At 32.3% G+C, this 26,560-nt stretch overlaps 1 protein-coding gene across 2 annotated transcripts in view; it reads left to right on the top strand.

Annotated features, from left to right (window-relative positions):
- The first annotated feature begins 9,430 nt into the window (after window positions 1–9,430).
- LOC105198098 (epidermal growth factor receptor substrate 15-like 1) overlaps window positions 9,431–26,560 on the top strand; it is a 109,996-nt gene continuing 92,866 nt past the window's right edge. Inside the window, exons 1-3 of one of the 2 annotated variants that reach the window (XM_026140617.2) lie at window positions 9,431–9,749; window positions 12,134–12,178; window positions 12,266–12,499. In XM_026140617.2, the coding sequence (XP_025996402.1) occupies window positions 9,723–9,749; window positions 12,134–12,178; window positions 12,266–12,499 (306 nt within the window). In that variant the 5' untranslated portion in view covers window positions 9,431–9,722. The remainder of the gene's footprint in view (window positions 9,750–12,133; window positions 12,179–12,265; window positions 12,500–26,560) is intronic. The other variant, XM_026140618.2, reaches the window with a different exon arrangement.

Below are 26,560 nucleotides of genomic sequence, written 5' to 3'. Positions count from 1 at the left end.
GGGTGTACATACAGTCGTGAGCTAAAAGGTAGCAGCACATTTTCTTTGATGGTAGATGGGCAAGTCCCCATTTCAAAAACAATCGAAGAAAATAATATTGTTCGTTTTGTCTGTCCTGGGTCTAGTTCAGAGCAGATCTGAATAGACCTGGGTATGTTTGGGTTAAGATAGAAGAATTCCGGAAATGGATCGTAGAACAGGAAGTGGATTACTGATATTGCTCTGAACGACTCTGAAGTGAACTCGGGTCTACTCGGACGGCTGTAAAAAGAACACGATAGCGTAACCTAATCTGACTGAATATAATCCCCGTGAAAATTTTTTTCAGAATTTTTTATATAATTTTTCAGAATATTTGTATAATTGTATAACTTTTTCAAACTTTTTATACAAATTAGAATACTTTTTAGAAATACTAAAAAGTTTATCTTTTTTCTGAATTTTTCATATATACTAATTATAAAATATCCTAAAATTTTTCTAAAGATTTTTTGTTTTATAATTTTTGATGAAATGTTATAAAGTCTCAGAGTTAAAAGTATTTTTTTTTAAATTATAGGATTACTAATTAATGATTTAATGATTTAATTTTTAACTTTAACTAATTACTTTTAAATTTATTATATTATACAAATTATAATTTTGTAATTTAATATAAAAGTTTTTTAAAATTAATTTTTAATTTAACTCAAGTTAACAACTATTCTGGTAAGCTCGTATGCAATTTAACAATTAATTAAAAAGGCCAGTGAGACGAAGAAAAAGGTGTAGATGTTTGTATAGCTAATAATACATATTTATTCGTATATAGAGGACACAAACGTTTCGACTCTACGGAGTCTTCTTCAGTGTGTGTATATTCTTACATTACGCAGAGCGCAAACAAATCTTCATAACAGCCTTTTAAATACAATAGTCCGGGATTTAAAGCCCATGGTCCGAAATTTCTATTCTTGCTTCGTCGATTTCCAGTCCGCGAAACAAATCGTGTCAACAATTCAGACATGTGAACAACATTAAACTTGAAACAGCGAAAATATCAGTCATTAGCGAACACAGACTCCAACAAAATCATTCGATCGATTGGGAAAATGTAAAAATCCTTGATTTTGAACCAACTTATCATAAACGCTTAATTTCCGAGATGATACACATTAACGAACAAAAAAATGGCCTTAATCAAAAAACGGATACGGAACTGTTAGACGACTGTTACAACCCTGTTTTGAACAAACTGGTCGATATGTAATAAAGAAAGTATAGGGAATAAAATTGTAAACAGAGAAAGATTTGACTCATACGCGGGTTGCGTACGCTTCGCAACATCAGAAACGTTCAGTCTCCCTTGTCACGCCGATCAATACAGATCGACCGTTATTCGTTAACAGTGTAAGCGATCAACGTTTGAACATGCCTTACAACGACTCTTACGACGAACCGTAAGTTTAACTATTTACACTAAACATGCGATTCAACTGACACGAAATTTGTAAAAAACGACTATTAGCGAATTTATTAGTGAATTTTTTCTGTTATATTTTTTAAAGTATCATTGGTTGGAGATTAATTTATTTGCACGAGTCGTACAAGAAGCGATACGTAGACCGAATTGTTGACACGATTTGTTTTGCGGACTGGAAATCGACGAAGCAAGAATAGAAATTTTGGACCATGGGCTTTAAATCCCGGACTATTGTATTTAAAAGGCTGTTATGAAGATTTGTTTGCGCTCTGCGTCTGTAATGTAAGAATACACACACTGAAGAAGACTCCGTAGAGTCGAAACGTTTGTGTCCTCTATACAGGGTGATTTAGAATAACCCGTTGTCTTTCAAAGGACGTATTCCTGGTCGAATTTTAAGACGATTTTTCCTTTGCCAAAAATTTGTCAGACGCTTAGATTTTGAAATATCAGTCGATTAAGTTAGCGTATCACGAGTCGAATACAGATGGTTCGCAGGGGCGGCGCACTCACCGTTACGCGTGGGTGTGTCGTGAGGTGTCTGCTGCACTCAGCTGGTACATCACACAAATTTTTCTCCCCTTTCACTCTCTCTCTCTCTCTCTCTCTCTCTTTCTCTCTGTCACATCACAACATGGTGGAAGTAACATGGTGTGTGCAGTTTGCAAGCATCTCTCTCTAATTCTTTGCCCTCTCGCTTGTTTTCTGACCGTTCAGACCCCAGGTGTACCAATCTTATTTAACTCCACAAAGTTGTTACAACTGAATGTAGTTGTCTTCGTTGCACGCACATCATGTTGTATTCTCTCGGTCTTTTTTTATCGCATACGTGAATATCGTACGAGAGCCTCGAACAGAAGGAAGAGTGTGATTTGCATGTAAGTAATATTTTTTAATATTTTACAATAATTGAAGAAGTTTGTTCATATATTAACATAAATTAAACTGGAAAGGCTTCAAATAAAATTACATAAAATGCAATAAAATGACTCTTTGAAGGTCTCTTTCAATATATAAAAAGAAAAAACAAATACAAAAATTTAATTTTAAAGAATTCTCAGTTAATTATCTCCCAAATTAGTTCGATCCGCCATAAGGCCGCAAACTGCACTATATATAGTGCTTTTTCTAGATCGCTCCGTTTGAAAAGTCGCGATTTTTTTACTCAATCCGCATAAAATGCCGCGAGTAATGTATAAAATTCTTAAGATCGTTCCGCTTGAAAAGCCGCGATCGTTTTACTCGATATGCACAAAATGCCGCGAGTAAATGTAAAATTGATATTTTACAAACTTTGATTAATTTTTGTGGAAGTTTGACTTGTATAGGTTGCTCATCTACCACGAAAGTCGATGCAGTCTTGTTAAGATAATAACACTCTAAAGGAAGCAGAATCAGTCTTTCTTTAAAAATTTTCGCAAATCGTTGACTAAGTCACCAAAAGTTGGTCTATGTTTATTTTTTGTTGCAAAAATTATGTTTTTGTTGCGGAAATAATTTTTTCATTTTTTTATTTTTTCTCCTTTCATCATTTTTTAAGTATTGCTTCTTATTTATTTTACAATGCACCGACGCACCATCTTCACTAAATTTCACATAAAATCTCTCGAATTACATACGTCTTTCGAAATCACGCGTACTACAAACGGTACAAACTGCAATTCTTTCAGAGAAAAGGACACAACGAACATATAGCAGAGTGGGACAAAGATGCAATCATAACAGTTGTAGTAACCTGATATTATCAAACATTTAATTTTTCGAAGTTGGTACACCTGGGGTCTGAGCGGTATCCGAAGCGAAAAAGGGGCGTGGTTTGCGGATTTTGCACACACCATGTAATACTTCCACCATGACATCACAATGCTAGCTTTGACTTAAAAATGTAATTAATTTTCTTCTTAATTTTAATGATTTTAATAAGAGAAGTGCAAGGAAATTCTTAATACAGTCGAAGAATCGAACAAAGAATTGCACGAAATCTAGAAAAGTATTTACATCTCAAGTTTTTAGAAACAGTAGTATTTGTTTTGTCACAGAGAGAGAGAAAGAGAGAGCCAGCGCGCGCGTGCTTGCATGAACAAGTTTGGACATGCATTTACTTACGTATTATTTTGTACAGCGATCAATTAGTTGTCTCCACGATGAGACAGACCAAAGTTTCGTTGATCCTTTCCTAAATTATCACTTTAGTATCATAATACACAATTCATTCACTTGATCGATATAACTTGAGCAACTAATTAACGATCACTTCGAGTAACAATCACTGCAAATAATTATTAGTCATTCGGTGTGCGAAAATATGTAGCTCGATAAAACTCGTGTTTACGCGCGACGAACAGACAACACGTGTTTACTCGACAACAGGAAAGAGCCGACTGATTTTATGGGTTATGTTATGATCGAATATGAATGCGTGATTGGTCGAACAGAAGTTAGAACGCGGCAATTTAAAAGTAAAGTAGTGATTAATATTGTTTTTAATAATAAAATTTATTAAAAAATATTTTTTTATTTATTTTATTAAAATTATTTTTTTATATCAAGAGATTCTACACTGAAAAAAAAAGTTATTGAATTTTGATAAATTTTTGTTTGAATACTTCCAATGACATAATTTATTAAATGTAATTAAATATTTCTTTAATACAAGAATCACTAATGTAATTTAACTTTCATTTTTTTACTAAATAAATATTTAATGTGTACAAACTGTACAAAGAATTTCCTGGCACTTCTCTTATTAAAATCATTAAAATTAAGAAGAAAATTAATTACATTTTTAAGTTAAAGCTAGCATTGTGATGTGACAGAGAGAGAGAGAGAGAGAAAGAGAGAGTGCGTGAGAAGGGAGAAAGACTTGTGTGTTGTATCAGTTGAGCGCACAGGCACCTTACGACACACCCGCGGGTAACGGTGAGTGCGCCGCCCCTGCGTACCATCTGTATTCGACCCGTGATACGTTAACTTAATCGGCTGATATTTTAAAAGCTAAGCGTCTGACAAATTTTTGGCAAAGAAAAAATCGTCTTAGAATTCGACAAGGAATACCTTAAAAGACAACGGGTTATTCTGAATCACCCTGTATACGAATAAATATGTATTATTAGCTATACGAACATCTACACCTTTTTGCTCGTCTCACTGGCCTTTTTAATTAATTGTTAACTCAAGTTAATGTACTCTTAACGTAACTTTTAACTAGTTAGTTTTTTGTTTATATAACTTTTAACGCTAACTAAATTAATTTTATATACATATAAACCATTAACTTTAACTTAATTTAGTTTAAAAAATGTATTAACTTATCCAACCCTGCACTTTTCACACGCTTTATTTACGTTCTGATGCCCCAATTTACACTCCCGCTTGCTTTACGCTACCATTTTCGCCACGGCAATAAACGTTTATATATTTCAAAACACGCGGTTGTTTATTGTATAACCTGAATGGAACTAGAGTCCCTAGAAGTAGAGAGTCTGGACATCTCGGGGTTCCATGTGATTGGATGCATGTGATTGTGCACCTAAAATGGCAGCACCAATACGGATCCCTATTTAATCCTCTTTAGCCAATGCGATAACAGCATACAACACGTTCGAGTGCACACAATGATAAACATATACACACATAAAGCTCACGTACATACACTGACATATTCATCACCGACATTTTAGGGGCAGATGTCCAGACTCTCTACTTCTAGGGACTCTAAATGGAACCGACTTGAACTGTCGTTTCGCGATGGAACATTACAGGGAAACTCTGAGTGGACCTGAATGGTTCTCAACAGCTCTAACAGCAGGTAATAAAACAGAACCAAGTTTTCACCCCAATTGCCCTCTATATCACTTCCGTCTAAAAGAACACTATCAAGTCGCTGGGTTCGTTCAGAGCGACTCCGAGAAGCTCCCGAGAGACAAAACGAACAATACTAATGTGTTGCAACTTTTTAGCTCACGACTATACACCCATGGAATTTGATTCTGTCCATGGGGAAATTTTCCAAACTAAAAAGTCGCTATCTTTCTACATACTTACAGTTTATGATTAATGCAACGACCAATAAGCTCTAGTTGTTACATTAATCATAAACTGCGAGTATGTAGAAAGTGGTGACTTCTCAGTTTAGAAAATTTCCCCATGGACCGAATCAAATTCCATGGGTGTACACCCAAGGACTTTGATTCTGTCCATGGGAAAATTTTCCAAACTAAGAAGTCGCTATTTTTCTACATATTTACAGTTTATGATTAACGTAACGACCAATAAGCTCTAGTTGTTTCATTAATCATGAACTGCAAATATGTAGAAAGTGGTGACTTCTCAGTTTGAAAAATTTCCCCATGGACAGAATCAAATTCCGTGGGTGTACATTTTAGTCATGTTCAGTCATGTTTTGTCGCTTTAACATACAAAATTAAAATTATAGTTTAAACCTTTTGTTTCTTTACGTGCTATATCTTTAAATTAGCACAATGGACTTATATTTTTACTAAAAACGTCTTTGTGTTAAAAAATAACGTACCGGATTCAGAATTCTTAGATGGTAATTAATATTTATTATTTTTATTTAAAGAATTGTATAAGCCTAAGAAACAATGCATTCGTTGATTATTCATTATTCATACGTATTTCATCGAAATAATTCGCAAGTTTATTCTTTTGTCGGCATTGTAAAGAAGTTATTCCTACATTGGATAATGTAAAATTTCTTCTTTAACGGGTCTGGATTTTCTACGGATAGATTTCTGATCTAATTTGAATCTGTGTTTTTTATTAAGTCAGTCTTTTACGCACTCTGAAGGACCTCGCACATAAAGTGCATAACAGAGCATAAGCGTAGCATAAAGCCTCTGGACCAATAGGAATCTTATGTAAATTAATATGGCGACTTTATGTTGGATGCTCATTGGTCCAGCGATCTTATTTTGTGCTTATGTTATGTTATGCATTTCATGTGCGAGACCCTTGACCGTGGTAACTTATCTGTTCTAATTAGACGGGTGACACTCTTTTGGACACAGCACGATTGGACACCAACCAATCATCTTGACTTATCTAACCAAACCAACGGAAAAACTCTAGGCATCGGCCGCTGTGAGTGGTGGTGTCCAATCGTGCGGTGTCCAATCGTGCGCACCCCGACTAACAGATATAACAATTTTGAAAGTGCCATTCGTTTGCTAGATGTTTGTTAGTGTTTGCATGCTTTTTTGTTTTGTTTGCATAATATTTAGTTTAAATAAAAAATCGAAATTAAAATTTGGACAAATTTGGACAAGTAAAAAGCCGTTTTAACCTTTATCTCATGATTTCCTGAATAATTCAGTGTCGAATCGTTTGCTAGTCGTTTGCTAGTTTCAAATATATAAGTATTATTTTAATTATATATATAAATATTGTAATAATTCATTTATTAATAAATGGGATTTCTATAGTAACTTTAGCCTTAGTAACTTTCTAGGTGACTTAATAGGCTTGTTTTCTATTCCTGCACTAGACTGCACTGGAACGTTCCATCTTGCTTTCACTAGTTTTCAAATATATATCTATTTCATTTTAAGTGCACACTAATTCAAGGAGTTCAGGAACAGAAAACAAACGGAATGCGTATGCGCCAGTTTCATCCCCAGTAAAATTTGTGGGTGGCATAAAACCAAAATTAAAATTTGAACAAATTTGGACAAGTAAAAAGCCGTTTTAGCCTTTATCTCATGATTTTTTGAATAATTCAGTGTCGAATCTTTTGCTAGTTGTTTGTTGGTTCGAATATATAAGTATTCTAATTATATCGATAAATAATGTAATAATTCATTTATTAAGGTCCACTTGCACCAACGCCGATTAACTTAATCGCTGATTAGTCTATCGGAATTGACCAATCGTATTTGTCGTTAAGTAAAAACAACAAATGCGATTGGTCAATTCCGATAGACTACTCAGCGATTAAGTTAATTGGCGTTGGTAAAAGTGGCCCTAATAAATGAAATTTTTATAGTAACTTTAGCCTTAGTAACTTTATAGGTGATCAAGTTACCTAGAAAGTTACTAGGGGTAAAGTTAACTATAGAATTCTCATTTATTAATAAACAAATTATTACATTATTTATCGATATAATTAGAATAATATTTATATATTTGGAACTAGCAAACGACTAGCAAACGATTCGACACTGAATTATTCAGGAAATCATGAGGTAAAGGCTAAAACGGCTTTTTACTTGTCCAAATTTGTCCAAATTTTAATTTTGATTTTTTGTTTAAACTAAATAATATGAAAACAAAACAAAAAAACATGCAAATACTAGCAAACGACTAGCAAACAAATGGCACCTTTAAAATTTGTTATATCTCTTAGTCCGACAGCTGGCGGCGCGGACGTGTGTCACATAGAGTCCCTAGAAGTAGAGAGTCTGGACATCTGGGGGTCGATTGTGTATCATATAACTAGAGTGAAAATTATAAAAGTGAGCAAATTTACTAGGTGTTGACCAATGAAATTATAAATACTCTAGTAAATTTGTTCACTTTTGTAATTTTCACTCTAGTTACATGATACACAATCGACCCCCTGCCCCTAAAATGTCGGTGATAAATATGTCAGTGTATGTACGTGAGCTTTATGTGTGTGTATGTTTATCATTGTGTGCACTTGAACGTGTTGTATGCTGTTATCGCATTGGCTAAATAGGATTAAACAGGGATCCGTATTGATGCTTCCATTTTAGGTGCAGTCCAATCACGTGGAACCCTGAGATGTCCAGACTCTCTACTTCTAGGGACTCTAGTGTCACACTGTAGCACTCTTGTTTGAAAGCACCTAGAGTCCCTAGAAGTAGAGAGTCTGGACATTTGTGGATTCCACGTGATTGGATGCACGTGACTGTGCACCTAAAATGGCAGCACCAATACGGATCCCTGTTTAATCCTCTTTAGCCAATGCGATAACAGTATACAATACGTTCAAGTGCACACTATGATAAACATACACACACATAAAGCTCACATACATACACTGACATATTCATCACCGACATTTTAGGGGCAAATGTCCAGACTCTCTACTTCTAGGGACTCTAAAAGCACCCAGTGAGAAGCGACATCGAACCCCTACCACAACCTTCAGTGGCTGTATTCCGTTTTTACTGGCAGTGCAGTAAATGTGACGTCATTACAGTACATTGTCATAACTGTTCCAATATTACTGCATTACTGCCAGCACTGCTACCACTGCCACCACTGCCACCACTGCCAGTACTGGCAGTTAAGGGCCTCGCACATGAAATGCATAACATAACATAAGCACAACATAAAACCAATGGGCCAATGAGCATCCAGTATAAAGTCGCCATTTTGATTTACATAAGATTCCCATTGGTCCAGAGACCTTATGCTACGCTTATGCTTTGTTATGCATTTCATGTGCGACAGGCTTTATATCGGAACACAGCCATTGGCTGTGTTCCGTTTTTACTGGCAGTACTGAAAATTTATAGTTCACGTCACATATACTATACATTTTCAGTACTGGCAGTTAATATCGGAACACAGCCATTATCTAATTGAGTCCTCCACCGCCATTTTGGGACCGCTTTAATCAAACACCATTCATATCATTAGGTCTGTTTGTGTTGCTGCCCTTTTTGAATTAATTTCTTTGTCGTCTCTCTCTTTCTTACGATCGAATATATATTTATCTTATCTCAAGTGCAAAAATTTTTGGGGATTTCAAGCAACTCGAACAGACCTATTCTGTAAACAGCTGTGGTTACAATATGGCTGCTTGCTTAGCCAATCAAGTATCAATCAGATTACCAATCAGAGCTTTGGACATCAATGTCGCTTCTCTCTTTATATAATTCTCTCTTTATATAATTTCTCACTTCACCACTAGATAGCAGTGTCATGCTTTCTGTTTCCCATGTTAAGTACAGAGCTTTCATTTCTCATAGTATATGTTCTCTGAGCATAGTTCTTAAATAGTATACTGTGCAACACTGTGCAAGCGGTTTTGAGTAAAGGGAAGGGTATTTTTTGACGCGTATCTTGAAAACTGTGTTCTCGGTGGATTCTTTCTGCCATCGCGTTTTTCTCGGTTTCCTATCCATAAGAAAAGGCAGAATGAAGTCACGATTATTCGCCGGGATATCGCATGGTTGAAAAATCTCCGCGAGATGTTGGAATCAACGAAATTGTTAAAATCGTATGCTATCGATTGAGAGTCTGATTGGTTAAGATAGTGTTTAACGCAAGTATGGCCGCTCTTCCGTCACCTACGCAGGTACATAGCAATTTTTACGATTTTACAAGAATATAACGTTTAACGCGGCTCGTGCACGTGCACTCAAACCTCTTACGAGAATCTCGCGATTTGTACAAAATTGCTGCGCTAATCGTCAAACTAATCTTTGCATTTTTGTCAACTTGAATAGTTGATCTAGTTCGAGGCATCGTTCGTTTTCATGGCGGAATATCGTTTTTACGTACTTATATCTCAATAAACTTTATCCGCCCGGTAGAAAACCTCTCATTCGATTGATACGCTGTTTCAGAAACGTACGAGTCTTATTTCGTCGCTTGTCTACTGCGAATAAGCATCAAGCGACAAGTCTTAACGTTTTTGTAATTTTGCCGATTATTTTCATTATTTATTATTTATATTGATATCATTAATATGAATAGGCCAATAACTAGCAAGCTAAAGGTGTCGCAAGTAGTTAAGTTAATTTATTACATATTTTATTGTATAAGTGACAGAAGTAAAATTATAAGTTTCAATATACAGTTTTCTTCAGCAACAAAAATTCTTAAACAAGTAAACTAGTCGAAATATATAAAACAAAACGATAATTTTAAGCAATGGAACATTATCAAACAATTTTAAGTTTGGATGATATTGAAAAATCAAAATATTTCAATTTGAAAAGTACATACAATATTATTTACAGTGAAATGAATATCATAACAATAATATAAAAGAACTATCAATGAACGAAGATGAAATGTTTTCTTTAATAACTTTTTATATAATAGTACCAAAAATAACAATATTTTGATCTTACCAAGTTCTTTTCAATCATAAACACATTTTCTAGCATAACCTTTAAATTAGTATAAAATAATAAGATCAAATTTATATCCATCTATATTGTTAATATATAATATATATATAATAGATGAGACGTTTATGATTTATAATGAAAATATGTAACAATAATTTACAATTTGGATCAACTATGTATAAAATTTATAATTCATCATTGCATTGCATGAATTTGTTTCAGTAGTATATAAAATTATTTGGAAGAGTTGCCGAGAAACTTCAGTAATTCATGTTGTCCATTTAAATAATTATCTATAAATAAATTACTTTTTAACTTGTAGTAGATGTGAAAAAAGTTGATACTTAGTAAATTTGGTAGAAAAAATAATTCAACTTAATTGTCAGATTGACATTAACTTCCTATTTCAATAGGAATCATCTAATGTGCAAATGAGGATAAGTGGAAAATCTTTAATGTTTCTGTTTTTTGTAAGTGGTGTATATTTTTTTATTTAGCATTGTTAAATTTATCAATGATGTCAAAGTAGGTGTAATCTAATAAGTATTATTTATAGCATGTATTCTGTTTCTCTGTTTTTGAATATGAATCATTTCTAATCTATATTATTTCTAATTTTATATATAATTCCCAATGCTAAACGGCCATTTTGATAAATTATCTTATTTTATTTTCTCGACAGTCTGAGGCTTTCCAACAATGTAACACAGTCAAACACTGTGACAGTGTTACACAGTGTCAACTTGTAGCTGAAATGCTACTTAGTTTTTTTATTTTACTTTTAATTTTAACATTGCATTTTATTGCCAAAATGTTGATATTATGGACTCAGGTAGAACATAAAAAAATAATAATTTTAAAGATATCATTTATCATTTGATGATAATGATATCATAATATCATAAGAATACTTTATAAGTACTTATAAGCAACAAATAAAGTGATAATGATAATGATAATAGATTGTGATGTCATTATAACTTTATATTCTATGTAGGGAGTGATAAAACGACGATGCAATCAAACACAACATTTTAGCTATATATGATTGTGTTGACTTGTGTCATAGTTGGAAAGTACTTCATTGTACACAGTGTCGCCTATGTGCATTGCTGGAAAGCACTCTTAGGTTGATTATTTAATCTTTTAGAATAAGAATATATGTAGAAACAATCAATAACTGTTGATGAGTAATGTTTAGCAGTGTCTAGTAGAATCAAATTTTATTAAAATAGAATGATATTTTTATCTGTTATGACTCATACTGAGTATTTGACAGTTGTCGAAAGGACTGAAAAATATGCTTTTATGTATAACATTCAAAGAAATTTTACTTGCAGTTTATCTTTACGAATTTGATAAATACAAAACAACACATTTTTACAATGAAACACATAATTACGAAATAATATGTGAAAAAAAATTTTATCGTCAACCTGTCGCGTTTCACCCCTATTAGTTCTAATTTTCCGCAATGATACGTCGTTATTGTCAACGTGGATTTCTTGACTGAGGAGTCAGAATTCTTAAGGCATATTCCGATTTACCTTTTTTGTTAACTAGATAGAATCAAAGAATACATTTGAGTTTGTCTTTTTTGTAGGTGGCTGGAAGTCATCCTGCTATATATGAAGCCTATTATAATCAGGTATGAAATTATTTATGGAAAGAGCAGAAGTATATTTGTAGAATCATTCTTGTAATACTATTGATATTCATATATGATTGCTTTTAGATTGATCCAAATGGATATGGACGGATTGAGGCGATGGACGCTGCGAGATTTCTTAAAAAGTCTCAGCTGAGCGACGTTATTTTGAGTAGGATATGGGATATGGCTGATCCGCAATCGCGTGGCTTCCTGGACAAGTCTGGTTTGTTTGTCGCACTCAAGTTGTGTGCACTAGCTCAGACGGGAAAGGATTTGAATATGTCTAATCTATGTCTCGAATTACCGCCTCCAAAAATGGTAGGTTTCCCATGGTAGTTTTCCCATAAAAGAACGTTATTGAGACGTAACAATGTTGAATGTTAAACCGTGAATTTTTTAAATGTTGAATCTATATTGATTTCATTGATTGTTAATATTAATGTTCCTGCAACATTAAAAATAACATTAAATTATTTTACAAATATGTTATTGGACTGATAGTGAAACAACACAATGATAGTAAGAAAGCCTTTGGTCGCAGCTAGATCTTAGTGCTTATATTTATTTGTGTGATTTTATATACTTCTCCGAATTTAACCAGAATGTGCGCCGAATTGATTCTAGAGAAGTATATAAAATCACGAATAAATATAAGCACTAAGATCTAGCTGCGACTGAAGAAGGCTTTCTTACTATCATTAAATTATTTTGTTTTTAATTAAAAGAATATGATATATATTTTATTAAATAAAAACGTATATATTAAATAAATGTTTGTGCACACAAAATTTAAAAATTATATTAATTGATGAATTTTTATGTCATTTTGAGGTAAATTGTTAATAATTTTTAGATCAGTTAATAATCTTTGGTTTATATCATGTTAGTTTATATCATGTTATCTATTTAAGATGCAGTAATGTGTTGTTAATTAAAAAAAGGTATTTTTAACAAAAAGTATACAAATGTAGGCTTAGGAAAAAATTGTTTTTTTTTGCAGATTTTTTTGATATTTTTCTTAAGAGTAGAAACATTTAATGGTAAAATTTACATGTGTTCGTAAAACATTTGCTTTTTTCAGTAAAGAAAATAATTGCACACATTTCACTGAAATTATATAAAATTAATATGTTATATTCCAGCATAAAAGTATGAAAAATAGAGCAGTGTAAAGACAAAAGAAATCTATGGAATATTTTTATGATGTTTGTGGATTTTTATGTTGTCAGAAATGTTAAGCAATAATTAACATTACTTTCAAAAAAATTATACTTAATACATTATAAATAATTATATAAATTAGTCATATAATGAATACATTATAAATAATTATGTAAATCAGTCATAAAATACTGATTAAAAATATGATATTGATACACTTTTAAAATTTAAAAATTTTACAGCGGACTTAATATTCATTGTTGTTATGGAAAAACGAGATTTATTTAAATCACGTTTTTTTTGTGACAGCAATGAGTACACTATATAATTAAATAATTAAAAAGTGTTTTTGTATCTTGGTGATTAGTACTAAAATCACCCTGTTTTACAATATATGACAATATTTCTGACTTTCTAAAATTTACTTTATACATATATCTATTTAAACATTTTATATGAGCAAAATAACCCATTTTAAACAATAATGAACATTGAAAGAACATTACTGCAATGAGAAATAGTAATGCTGCGTGTTGAAGTAAATGTTTTCTCAATGCTGAAAACGCTATATTGTTTTCTATTAATTATTAATGTTGCTACAATGTTGAAATAGTATTGAATAATTATTTTTTAAAAATTGAAAAGAAATGTGTATATATACACTACCGCTTAATAATTTTAATACACATAATTTTAATACATTTTTTTAGGGGGGAAAGGGTTAATACAGATGCTAGTAAGCATCAAGTATTATTAAATTAATTTTAATTTAATAAAAGTGATATTACTTTCATTCGATTATAACTGTGTTATATGACCGAAAGTAATGGCGCGCAATTTGGTTGAGTCTGAGAAAGTATATAAAATCACACGAATACATAAAAGCACTGTAAGATTTAGCTATGACCGAAGAGGCCTTCTTGTTTAGTAATTTCAATACACTCTCAAATTTGTTGATTTTTCTGTAAAAGATGAACGTAATACGTATGTTTTGCACAGAAATAAGTTGACTTGCTGTTATGAACATTTTTAGCACTTGCATGCATTGTAACTATACATTATGTATAAAAAAATTATTGAAAACTTTACTTTTTGAAGAAACGGGGCTAACAGCTAATCAGTATCTGATCCTTGGAAATAAATACACGCGCAATATCACGAGGTGCTCGTAGTAATATCAGATATGTTACCAATGTTTTGAAACTGATTTGTTAACATAGTGAAAGGACTTCCGTGGATACTTTGGTGAAAGAAAAATTAAGGAAATCAAGGCTCAATTTCTTTGTAAACAATGTATATAAATACAAAACATGTTTATTTGTTTAAACAAATCTATATTCATCACAAAATAGCTTCTATTCATTACTTTCCCAAAAATCAATAATTTTTTGGTGGTGTATTGGAATTAATGAGTAGAAATGTATATTGATTTGTTTAATAAGTCTGTGTGGTTTTGTCGATAGATAGTTTAGACGCTCTTAAAAGCATTTATTTTTAAATCTTGAGAGCATATTTCATGGATCAGTATTCATAATCGTATCTTGTTTCAAGACTGTCTTAAGTAATGTTTTAAGATGCTAATATGGCTTTGTAGTTGGCCAATGACAGTACTTAAGATGGCCCTAAATATAAAAATTAATTATAAATACCAGCTACAGGTAATATTTCAAAGTGCATTTAAAAAAAAAAGCGTGACGATTAGTCTTTTGAGTGTTTGACGTCTATTGTAAAATGAATAGTAAAAATGAGTATTTTTGGTATATTATGCTTTTTCAAAAAAGATAAAAACGTGGCGCAAACCTGTAAAAAGATATGTACAGCATATGGTGAGGATGTTGTGAAAAAACGTGTGTTAAAAGTTTACAAGATTTTCTGGAAATTTTTCTATTCAAGACACATCAACCTTGAAATCGATATTGCAGACATTCTTTAAATATCAAAGTCGAGCATAGAAAATCATCTGCATCAACTTGGCTTTGTTAATCATCTTGATATGTGGGTTCCGCATGATCTCAGTAGAGCAAATCGAATCAAATGCATTTCCATCAGCAATTTATTCATAATACGTGAAAAAGTGATCCATTTTTTAAGCGAATGGTGATAGGCAACGAAATGGATCGTTTATAATAACGTTGAGCACCAAAAATCAGAGATAACGTAGTGAACTGCCAAAGCGTTTCAAATACAGAGCTTTATTTATACATGATCACGTTCTCAATTTGGAGGTATTGGAAAGATATTCTCATGGATTGTCGCGTTTAATTTAACTGATCATAATACAAAGATCATAATAGACATCTGAATTATTTTATTCTTTGAAATGTATTGTGATCTGCTGGATAAATTAAACGCAGCGATCCATGAGAAGCGTCCCGAATTGGTGAATAGCAAAGGTGTTACCTTTCATCACGACAACGCCAAATTGCACACATCTTTGCAAACTCGGCAAAAAATTATTGGCACTGGACTGGGATGTCTTATTTCTGCATCCTTTATATTCATCAGACCTTGCGTCTTTAGATTATCATTTATTTCATTTTACAAAAAAATTATTTTTATCTGTAAATAAAAAATTACATGGACTTATTGGTCAACCTAATATATATATTTTATACTGAGAAATTGAAAAACAGTGATAATAAAATTTAGACATATGTATATATTTTATACTGAAAAGAAACAATGATAATAATAAATTTAGATATATGAAGACAAATATGAACATTGAATAACGGCTACAGTTAGATCGTAGCTGATAATTTTTGGTGTGATTTTCATGAATTTGAAAATGTGTATAAAATTACGCAAGAAATTATTAGTACTAAAATCTATAATAGTTGTGTCTATTAGGGATTTTAATGTTTATTGTCTTCATATAATGATCTAAATTTTATTATCACTGCTTTTGAATTTTTTATACTGAAAACTTTTTTTGTTATTGATAAAAAAATATTAAAATTTTTATTTTAAATTTCCAATTTTAAATATCCAATTGTAAAATAAATTTATGTGAAATATAATACATTTTTATCGAGTTTCGCGCTTGTTGAATGTGCATTTCATATCAAGTATCATTCAAAAAGTAACTTAAATGTATTTAAAATAGAGGTATCAGTACATAAAAAATTGTTTTTGGATACAGGTATAGGTACCAGAGAAAAAATTACTTCAGTACAGTACCGAAGTATATAAATGTGTATCTAGTTACTTAATACCAAGATACTTGTATCTATGTATTGCACAACACTGGTTACTTTTTTTAACGAATAATGAATTGCTTGTCAAAAGTTATTATTTTAACACTGATTTTTATCATTATGAAAAATTGTTGTTACCAAATCATTATTGTAAAAAAGTAACAGTAACAATAATGGTGCTACTTGTAACTTCCCATTTCTGGATTTTTGCAACAATTTAAATCTAATCTTATACATTCATTTTATTTAATCTTTTAACATTGTAATGTACACAACATAAATGAAATCTACACATATAGTATAGGGGAGACCAAATCGTTAGACGGGGTAATTCGATAATTGGAAATATTTTTTTATGGGTACATATTAAAAATTTACTTTAAACACTGCAAACTAGTGCAAACACGTCCTAATGTAACGATGTTGCTAACAAAGTTTTGTTGGTAACGGCGTCTTATTGAAGTCGTTGTAGTGAAAAATGTGTTTTGCGATAGTCAAAGTAATTTCTGATAGCATTTCTCCAAAATTTAAATAAGATAATAAGGTTTTTTTTGAAAATTTTGAATGTATTGTGTCCAGTTGAATGTATTTGAAACATTTTGTGTTTACTTTTTGCTGCGTGATGTCTATTTTTGTCGATTATACGCAATAATGCGTACAGTTGGGGCTATTCGTAATACCGAGCATCGGGGCGATTCGTTAATACTGATTACAGTGCCTAACTTAAGTTGGGTAACTGTAATCTTTTGGCTGTGTTACGAACGTTTGCGCTACGCAAAGTTAAGCATTGAGGTAAAGTTCTTGATTGATGTAGTTCAAACTTGATAATATTGTGTATTTTAGTACATAGAACTTGAATGTGAATATAAAATCGTCGGTCTTAAGCAGGTAAAAAGTTATAAAGCGTTAAAGATTGACATTTGTGAGGTTACGAAATCTGTTAAACCAATGGCATAAAAAAACATGCGAACGTGTATGTTTGCATTTGTTTTTTTGTATACCTATATCTTTTTTCAAATAAAAGGAAGTCTTAACAACAGCTTGTTTACAGTTTTTCAACTTAAAACACAAATTTCGGGATATTTCCGGACTAGTTACGAATTACCCCGGGCTTGGAGCTATTCGTAATTTTTGGCATTGGTCGACATTTTTATATGTACTTTAAAGCAAGTACACTTCCATGTTCTATCTATACATTGTGAAGAGAAAAGGATGTTGCACATGAAATGCATAACATAACGTAAGCACAACATAAGACCGACGGACCAATGAAAATGTTATGTAAATCAATATGGCGACTTTATGCTGGATGCTCATTGGCCCATTGGTCTTATGTTGTGCTTATATTATGTATTTCATGTGCGAGGCCTTAAAGGTTCAACCTTTTAAATCGTCCCCTCCCCTTTTTTTATGAATATAGGACTCAGGAGACAAAAAAAAGGTCTAATGAATAGTCCCGGTCTGCTATATGTACAGGGTGTCCCAAAAAGGTCGAGACACTTAAATGTCTCGGGAAATATAAATTTTACAGAAAAATGTTTTAGACAAAAGTTGCATGGTTTCGAGAGGGACATAAGATAGTGTCATTAATTTAACCTTGAATAGTTGCTTGAAGGTCACGTGAAGGACACCTTCAATTTTTTAAATGGGACTGCTAACTTTTTATTACATATTCTTGTAGCTTATTTCGAAATATTTCCAAAATACTACAAGAAAGTTTATTTTTGTTAAGTACTTTCCAAGTTATGAGGCTTGAAAGTTACGGTGTACTGTAACTTTCAAGCGTCACAACTCGGAAAGTACTTAACAAAAAAAAACTTTATTGTATTGTTTTGGAAAAGTCTTGAAATAAGCTACAAGAATATGCAATAAAAAATATAGATTGTTAGAGAAGTACCAATACCCTTTAATTAAGGAACTACCGATACTCTAATATTGTATTTTTTTATTGCGTATTCTTGTAGCTTATTTTGAGATTTTTCCAAAACATTACAAGAAAGTTTGTTTTTATTAAGTACTTTCCGAGTTGTAACGCTTGAAAGTTACAGTACACCGTAGCTTTCAAGCCTTACAACTCGGAAAGTACTCAACAAAAATAAACTTTCTTGTAGTGTTTGGAAAGGTCTCGAGATAAGCTGCAAGAATATGTAATAAAAAATTGGCAGTCCCATTAAAAAAATTAAAAGTGTTCTTCACGTGACTTTCAAACAACTATTCAAGGTCAAATTAATGACACCATCTTATGTCCCCTTCGAAACCATGCAACTTTTGTCTGAAACATTTTTCTGTAAAACTTATATTTCCTGAGATATTTGGGTGTGCCGACCTTTATGGGACACCCTGTATATGTATATATGTACAGGGTGTCAGAAAACAATCGTTTTTGCTCTTGTTGATAAGCAAGTTAAACTGAGAAGAAAAGTCCTTTACCATTTTTCATTATTTGCAATAGTTAACAATTTAAAAATTAGTAAAGTTTGGCGAATGAGCACGTATTTTCTCTGCCCACCGCACGCAAGGTCCACCCGTCTGTCATCAGGCTAGGAGTAGTTGCGAGTGGCGGCGCGGTAAGGAGAGAGAAGCAGCAATGGCTACTGGCCAGCGCGCTGGCGCTCGGCTGCCACAAACGCGAAGCCGCGCACGCACGTGGTAGCGCGGAGGAGATCGGAAAACAGGCAGAAGGTGGTGGGGTGCGGTTTATCGTGCATTTTTCTCGCTTGACACTTGGTCGAGAGAGAAAACATGATACGATGTAATGTTATGGAGAAATGTGGTGTTCTCTGCTCTGCGTTATGCGAGCGGTATACGGAATACTACGGTATTTGGTCGCGCACTGTTTTAATTTTTAATTGCATAAAGAAATTACTCGGATTTGAATATTTGTTTAAAAAATGTAAATAGAATTACGATTTTCAGTAATAAATTAAAATTATGTCATCACGCTAATATAGCTTCAATTTATGGGACTATTACTGTATGTCGAGACCATAGATGTAGTATAAATAGACCGGATATGCCATGTCAAGTGATGAGTGGCACGTTCGAGAGAGACAAATGCCAGGCGATTTTTTCGTTTTTCTAATAGAAGAGAGGTCCCACCTTAGACTATATAAATATGGACTGCCAAAATCTAACTTTACGCATGTACCTAAGATTTGCAGCGCCATCAGTACCCAAAATCTATAGGATATGCTACCTGAAGTTAGCTGTCATGGGTGCTCATGTGCATATGTCGCTAAATTGCGTCAGGATAACAGTTTTCTTAACCTGAATGGTTATTAACTAACGAATATTTCCCTTTGCAGAACAAAGCGACGCTTATTTTTGACAGATTCTTTAATTTCGTGTAAAAACGCGTCGAATATATAAATCTATTAGTGTTATCAAAATTGGAAAAATTCTAAACTATATATTATAATTAATAAAACAAAAATGCCTATTTATTGTTTTGTATACAAATGTAATTCTACTAAATATGAAAGTAAAAATTGACCAGCATCAAGCAGCGAATATATTGCATTTTTCAGGTAAACAAATAAAAAATTTTCTCAGTATCCGTATGTCTATTTACAAATTAAATATCATGTATTAAAACAAAATGTTGATAGAGACTGATGTCTTACCATACATTGTCTATTATAAAGTAGGATTTTAGACTAGATATTGAGATTAGATTGGAATTAAACATTTTTTCATAATTACCAAGAGAAGTTTTTTTTATTGCATGCAAATTGAAAGGATTTTTAATACACCCTAATCAAGACACATATAAAATAATATGCACAGCAGAGAAAGTTTTTAATTTTAATAGACTAAACAGTACATTACATAAAAAACATATTTTGCCCCGCTTAATTTTGCAATTATTAGAAATCTTGATACATCTAATATTTTTCTTCAATTTGAAGAACATACGAAAGCATGCGAAATTATGGAAAATCGTACTTATTTTTTAATTAAATTAATCATTGAGATATTTTTAATATCTCAATGATTAATTTAATTAAAAAATAAGTACGATTTTCCATAATTTCGCATGCTTTCGTATGTTCTTCAAATTGAAAGGTGAAGCTAAAACTTCATTATTAAAACGTTTAATCTAAACTTACATTCATTGTTTGTAAGATATACTATACACTAACAAAAACTGTTCATTTCAAAGGTTGATAAAACAAAATATATATATATATATATATATATATATATATATATAGGGTGACCAATGGGAATGTGTTGAAAGTAAATAGTTATTACTTCGTAACAAATAGGCCGAATAAAATGAATTAAACGCTATTTTGTAGAGAAAACTTGTCAATTTTATTACCATATATATGAAAGAGAAATATAATAATTTAACAATTGAAATACACAATATTAAAAAAAAGAAAAATTTTTCTTGCGCTTATGAATTAATGGTATATGTTTTCAAAGTGTTGTCCATTAGAATTAGCACAGAACTGCAATCGTTTGCAAAAACTTTGAAATACATTATCTAACATAGATGTAGGAATGCTGCGAGTGCATTTTTTAATACTATTTATCAGCTCTGCGGTGTTTTGAGGTTGTACGGCGTAACATTTATCTTTGAGGTAACCCCAAAGAAAAAAATCACGGGTTCAAATCAGGTGAATAAGGAGGCCATTTCAGACCTCCATGAGCAAATTTTGGGTATCCTAATCCAATTACTCTGTTGCCATACACTTCATGTATCGATTCAAAGACTTCGCGTGTACGATGTGGGGTCGCGCCATCCTGCATAAAATGGAAGTTCTTTACTAATCCGCGTTTCTTTGCATGGGGAAAGAATTTAGTCTCTAATAATTCTTTATAACTTTGACTAGTCACAGTTCCTTCAAAAAATTGCAGGTAGATCTCTTTTACAGAAATTGCAGCCCACGCGGAAACCTTTTGAGGATGAAGAGGAACGGCAATAGACACGTTTGGATTTTCCTGTCCCCAAAACCGATAATTTTGTTTGTTGACATATCCGTTTAACCAAAAGTGAGCTTCATCCGTAAATATTATTTGTTTTTCATCGAGTTCCTCACTTTCAAACATATTGGTTATCACCTTACAAAACTCAACTCGTTTTTCCATCGCTTTCTCCGTCAGCAATTGATGTAGTGATTTTGTAGGGATGCAGTTTAATGACGTCTCTCATTATTTTTCGGAGAGTTTCTTGCTTTAAATCCAAAACCTGAGCAGCTTTCCTAATCGAGGTGTTTGGATTTTTGTCAAAATAATTTCTAACGTCATCAATTGTTTCGTCCGTTGTAACGGTACGAAATGGACCAGGTAAATCATGTCTACGATTGTTCAAAGTGCCATACATACCAAAATTATCAATAATCCTATCAAAAAATATCGACAAATAAAAATAAAATCTCACCTAACCAACATTGGAATGATGACGCGATTCCAGGGAGAGGGAGCGTGGGTAAAAAGTATCAAAAACATACCTTCTGAATATTGTTTCGCTTGAAACTTTTTTAGATCCATATTTACTACGGAATCCACGATACGCTTGACTATAGTTTTTGCCTCTACTATAGAAGCACTCGATGAGAAACACTTTTTCTTCGATGCTTAGCGCGTCCATCCTATAACTCGCAAATCGGTTTATACGACGGTTCAAATGAAATTGACGGGTCTTAGGTAGCGGACCCTAGACGATAAAACAGTTACCGAAATCGAGGAGGGGATATATAACCGTTTACTTTCAACACATTCCCATTGGTCACCCTGTGTATATAAATATATATATATACATATATATATATATATATATATATATATATATAGGGTGCGAGAAAAGTTCCGGGACGGCGAAATATCTCGAAAACTAAGCATTTTAGGAAAAAGTGTTTCAGACAAAAGTTGTAGGGTTTAAAAAGATCTATTTACTGATCTTATCAGTTTGACCTTGGATGGCGTCGCCAAGGTCAGATCGAAATTACATTAACTTTTTTAAATGGAACACCTAACTTTTTATTGCATATTCTTGTACCTTATCTCGAGACCTTTCCAAAACATTACAAGAAAGTTTATTTTCGTTGAGTACTTTCTGAGTTGTGAGGCTTGAAAGCTACAGAGTACTGTAGTGTGGGTCCAGCCACTCTTGCCTTAACTGGCCGGACACACGCCACACTTGCCTTAACTGGCCGGACACACGCCACACTTGCCTTAACTGGCCGGACCCACACGCCACTCTTGCCTTAACTGGCTGGACCCACACTACAGTACACTGTAGCTTTCAAGCCTCACAACTCGGAAAGTACTCAACGAAAATAAACTTTCTTGTAATGTTTTGGAAAGGTCTCGAGATAAGCTACAAGAATATGCAATAAAAAGTTAGGTGTTCCATTTAAAAAAATTAATGTAATTTCGATCTGACCTTGGCGACGCCATCCAAGGTCAAACTGATAAGATCAGTAAATAGATCTTTTTAAACCCTACAACTTTTGTCTAAAACACTTTTTCCTAAAATGCTTAGTTTTTGAGATATTTCGCCGTCCCGGAACTTTTCTCGCACCCTGTATATATATAATTACACTGTCCAAAATTTAACCTTTTTTTTACAACTGAATCTAAATAGTCATTTCTAACGTATTATTACTTGTTGACCATTATTACCATTATAACCGTTATTAAAATTTGATTATTGTCACAATTTTTACTGATATGATGTTAAAGAAGCTAAAAATAAATAAAACTGCAAAATCATTGTTTTTCTTAAAATTATGACGTGATAGCTAAATTTTTACAATGGATTCGTGTTCAACAGGCGAAAATACGTCGGAAATATAATTATTCATACTCGTGTTACAAAATAGTGTTGAATAGCGTCATTTGAAGTTTGCGCGTTTTTGGGTACTGGGATGTCGGAACATGTTGGCTCACAGTCGTGCTATAGTTTATGCAGACCATTAGCAACATATTTATATAGTCTAAGGGCCCACTTAATATTTCCCCCACTTCTATTAAAGAGACACGAAAAAATTGCCTGGCGTTTGTCTCTCTTACACATGCCACTCATCGATTGGCATGGCATGTCCGGTCTATTTATACTACGTCTATGGTAGAGACATAATTTTAATTAACTAATGAAACTCGTAAATCTTTTTAAACAATTACTTTTTAAAATAATCTGTATTAGAAAATAATTTTAATTTGGTAAATTTATAGAAATCTTAACATTATTTGGTAAGCCAGTTTACTTTATAATTGGCGTAAAACACAATACTCCAATACTCCAATACAGAGAGTGAACCCCGATCTTTATGAAAAAGTATTATTACCGAAAAAATTATAGATAAAAAAATCACACAGAATCTATTTTCTGTGATTTCTTTAGATTGGCAATAATACAGCAATAATCGTTCACTCGCAAAGTAAGTATATTGTTTTATGCCAATTACAAAGTAAACTGGATTACCAAATAATGTTAATATTTTTATAAATTTATTGAATTAAAATTATTTTCTATTACAGATTATTTTAAAAAGTAATTGTTTAAAAAGATTTACGAGTTTCTTAAGTTAATTAAAATTATGTTTTGACATACAGTAAGAGTTTCGTAAATTGAAGTTGTATTGCCGTGATGACATAATTTTAATTTATTACTGACAAGGAAACGCAGGGAAGTGTCCGCCTCAGATTAAAACGAGTTTTTAATATGTTGTAGTACAGATAAAAATAAGGGACACGTATTTTTTTATACGTGCCCATACGCACTTTAGGGGGGTGAAACACCCCTTTGAAGAAAATCGGTTTTTTTCTTTCGAAGCGTATGCCGTCGAAACTATAAGAGATAGAAAAAAATGTTTTAAATAAAAGTTAAATGGCTCGAAGAGTAATTTATAACAGCGGAAAAAAATTTTCTTTTTTTAATTTTTTTTAATACTTTCCTCCACCACTTACCTATTTTTTTCAAAATTTTTATTTTTTTCATAAGCAAAATGAAGCTTATTTTATTACGAATTCAACGGTATATGATAAAGTTACAATACAACATTCCCATTTTCCAAAAATAATTAAAAACTTCTCTATACGCACGGTACGCGCACCCGTCCGCGCGTTCGTGCGCTACGGAAGTGACTCCCTCCGATTTCGACGTGCCTTTAATATGTTGTACAGATTAAAATAAGGGACACGTATTGTTTACACGTGTCTTAATACACTTTTAAGGGTGAAACACCCCTTTGAAGAAAATCGGGTTTTTTTTTTCGAAGCGTGTATCGTTGAAACTATAAGAGATAAAGAAAAATGTTCTCAATGAAAGTTGAATGCATGTTTTTCTCACATAAGTTGACAAAAACATTTCGAGGACAGTCTGTGTCTAATATGAAAACGCAGACATTGTGAAAAACATTTACTACAAAATAAAACGACACTACACTAAAGAATAACAACAATTACGGTAAAACATTAATTTCTTGTTTAGAAAATAATATGTAATTAATATAAGTTAAACATTTATTTACTAGTCTACATGATTTGACTAGAATAGTTGTTTTCTTCAACATTTTACAGATAAGGAGACTTAGATTACACAAAATTATTACTCACACATTCCATATCTTCACTATTTAACGCCAGCTCATCAACTAACAACAAGAGAACTAACATAAAACTAATTAAAAAATTAGTTAGAAATTTCATCTTTTATACTGCATTTATACAATTCAATTAAAGTGTTTATTAAATTCCATTAGTATAGAAATATGCATAACCACGTTACTGGTGCGTGCACTTAGGGTCATTTCCTATCTTGAAATAGAATGTTTACGTCTCGGCAGTATTGACATGTATAAATTCAAAAGTTACGTATGTAAGGAAATGACCCAAAGTGCACGCGCCATTAGCGTGGTTATGCATATTTCTACACTAATGGAATTTAATAAACACTTTAATTGAATTGTATAAATGCAGTATAAAAAATGAAATTTTTAACTAATTTTTTAATTAGTTTTATGTTAGTTCTCTTGTTGTTAGTTGATGAGCTGGCGTTAGATAGTAAAGATATGGAATGTGTGAGTAATAATTTTTTCTAATCCAAGTCTCCTTATTTATAAAATGTTGAAGAGAACAAATATTCTAGTCGAATCATGTAGACCAGTAAATAAATGTTTAACTTATATTAATTACATATTATTTTTTAAACAAGAAATTAATGTCTTACAACACCGTAATTGTTGTTATTCTTTAGTGTAGTGTCGTTTTATTTTGTAGTAAATGTTTTTCTCAATGTCTGCGTTTTCATATTAGACACAGACTTTCCTCGAAATGTTTTTGTCATCTTATGTAAGAAAAACATGCATTCAACTTTCATTGAGAACATTTTTCTTTATCTCTTATAGTTTCGACGATACACGCTTCGAAAAAAAAACCCGATTTTCTTCAAAGGGGTGTTTCATCCTTAAAAGTGTATTAGGACACGTGTAAAAAATACGTGTCCCTTATTTTAATCTGTACAACATATTAAAGGCACGTCGAAATCGGAGGGAATCACTTCCGTAGCGCACGAACGCGCGGACGGGTGCGCGTACCGTGCGTATAGAGAGGTTTTTAATTATTTTTGGAAAATGGGAATGTTGTATTGTAACTTTATCATATACCGTTGAATTCGTAATAAAATAAGCTTTATTTTGCTTATAAAAAAAATAAAAATTTTGAAAAAAAATAGGTAGGCGAAAGTATTAAAAAAAATTAAAAAAAGTGGCGGGGAAAAGTATTAAAAAAAATTAAAAAAGGAAAATTTTTTTTCCGCTGTTATAAATTACTCTTTGAGCCATTCAACTTTTATTTAAAACATTTTTTTCTATCTCGTATAGTTTCGACGGCATACGCTTCGAAAGAAAAAAACCGATTTTCTTCAAAGGGGTGTTTCACCCCCCTAAAGTGCGTATGGGCACGTATAAAAAAATACGTGTCCCTTATTTTTATCTGTACTGCAACATATTAAAAACTTGTTTTAATCTGAGGCGGACACTTCCCTGTGTTTCCTTGTGAGAATCGTAAT

The sequence above is a fragment of the Solenopsis invicta genome, chromosome 16 (assembly GCF_016802725.1).
Source record: "Solenopsis invicta isolate M01_SB chromosome 16, UNIL_Sinv_3.0, whole genome shotgun sequence".
Taxonomy (NCBI): domain Eukaryota; kingdom Metazoa; phylum Arthropoda; class Insecta; order Hymenoptera; family Formicidae; genus Solenopsis; species Solenopsis invicta.
The sequence above is the reverse complement of the archived record's forward strand: the minus strand, read 5'-3'. Positions and strand labels throughout refer to the sequence as shown.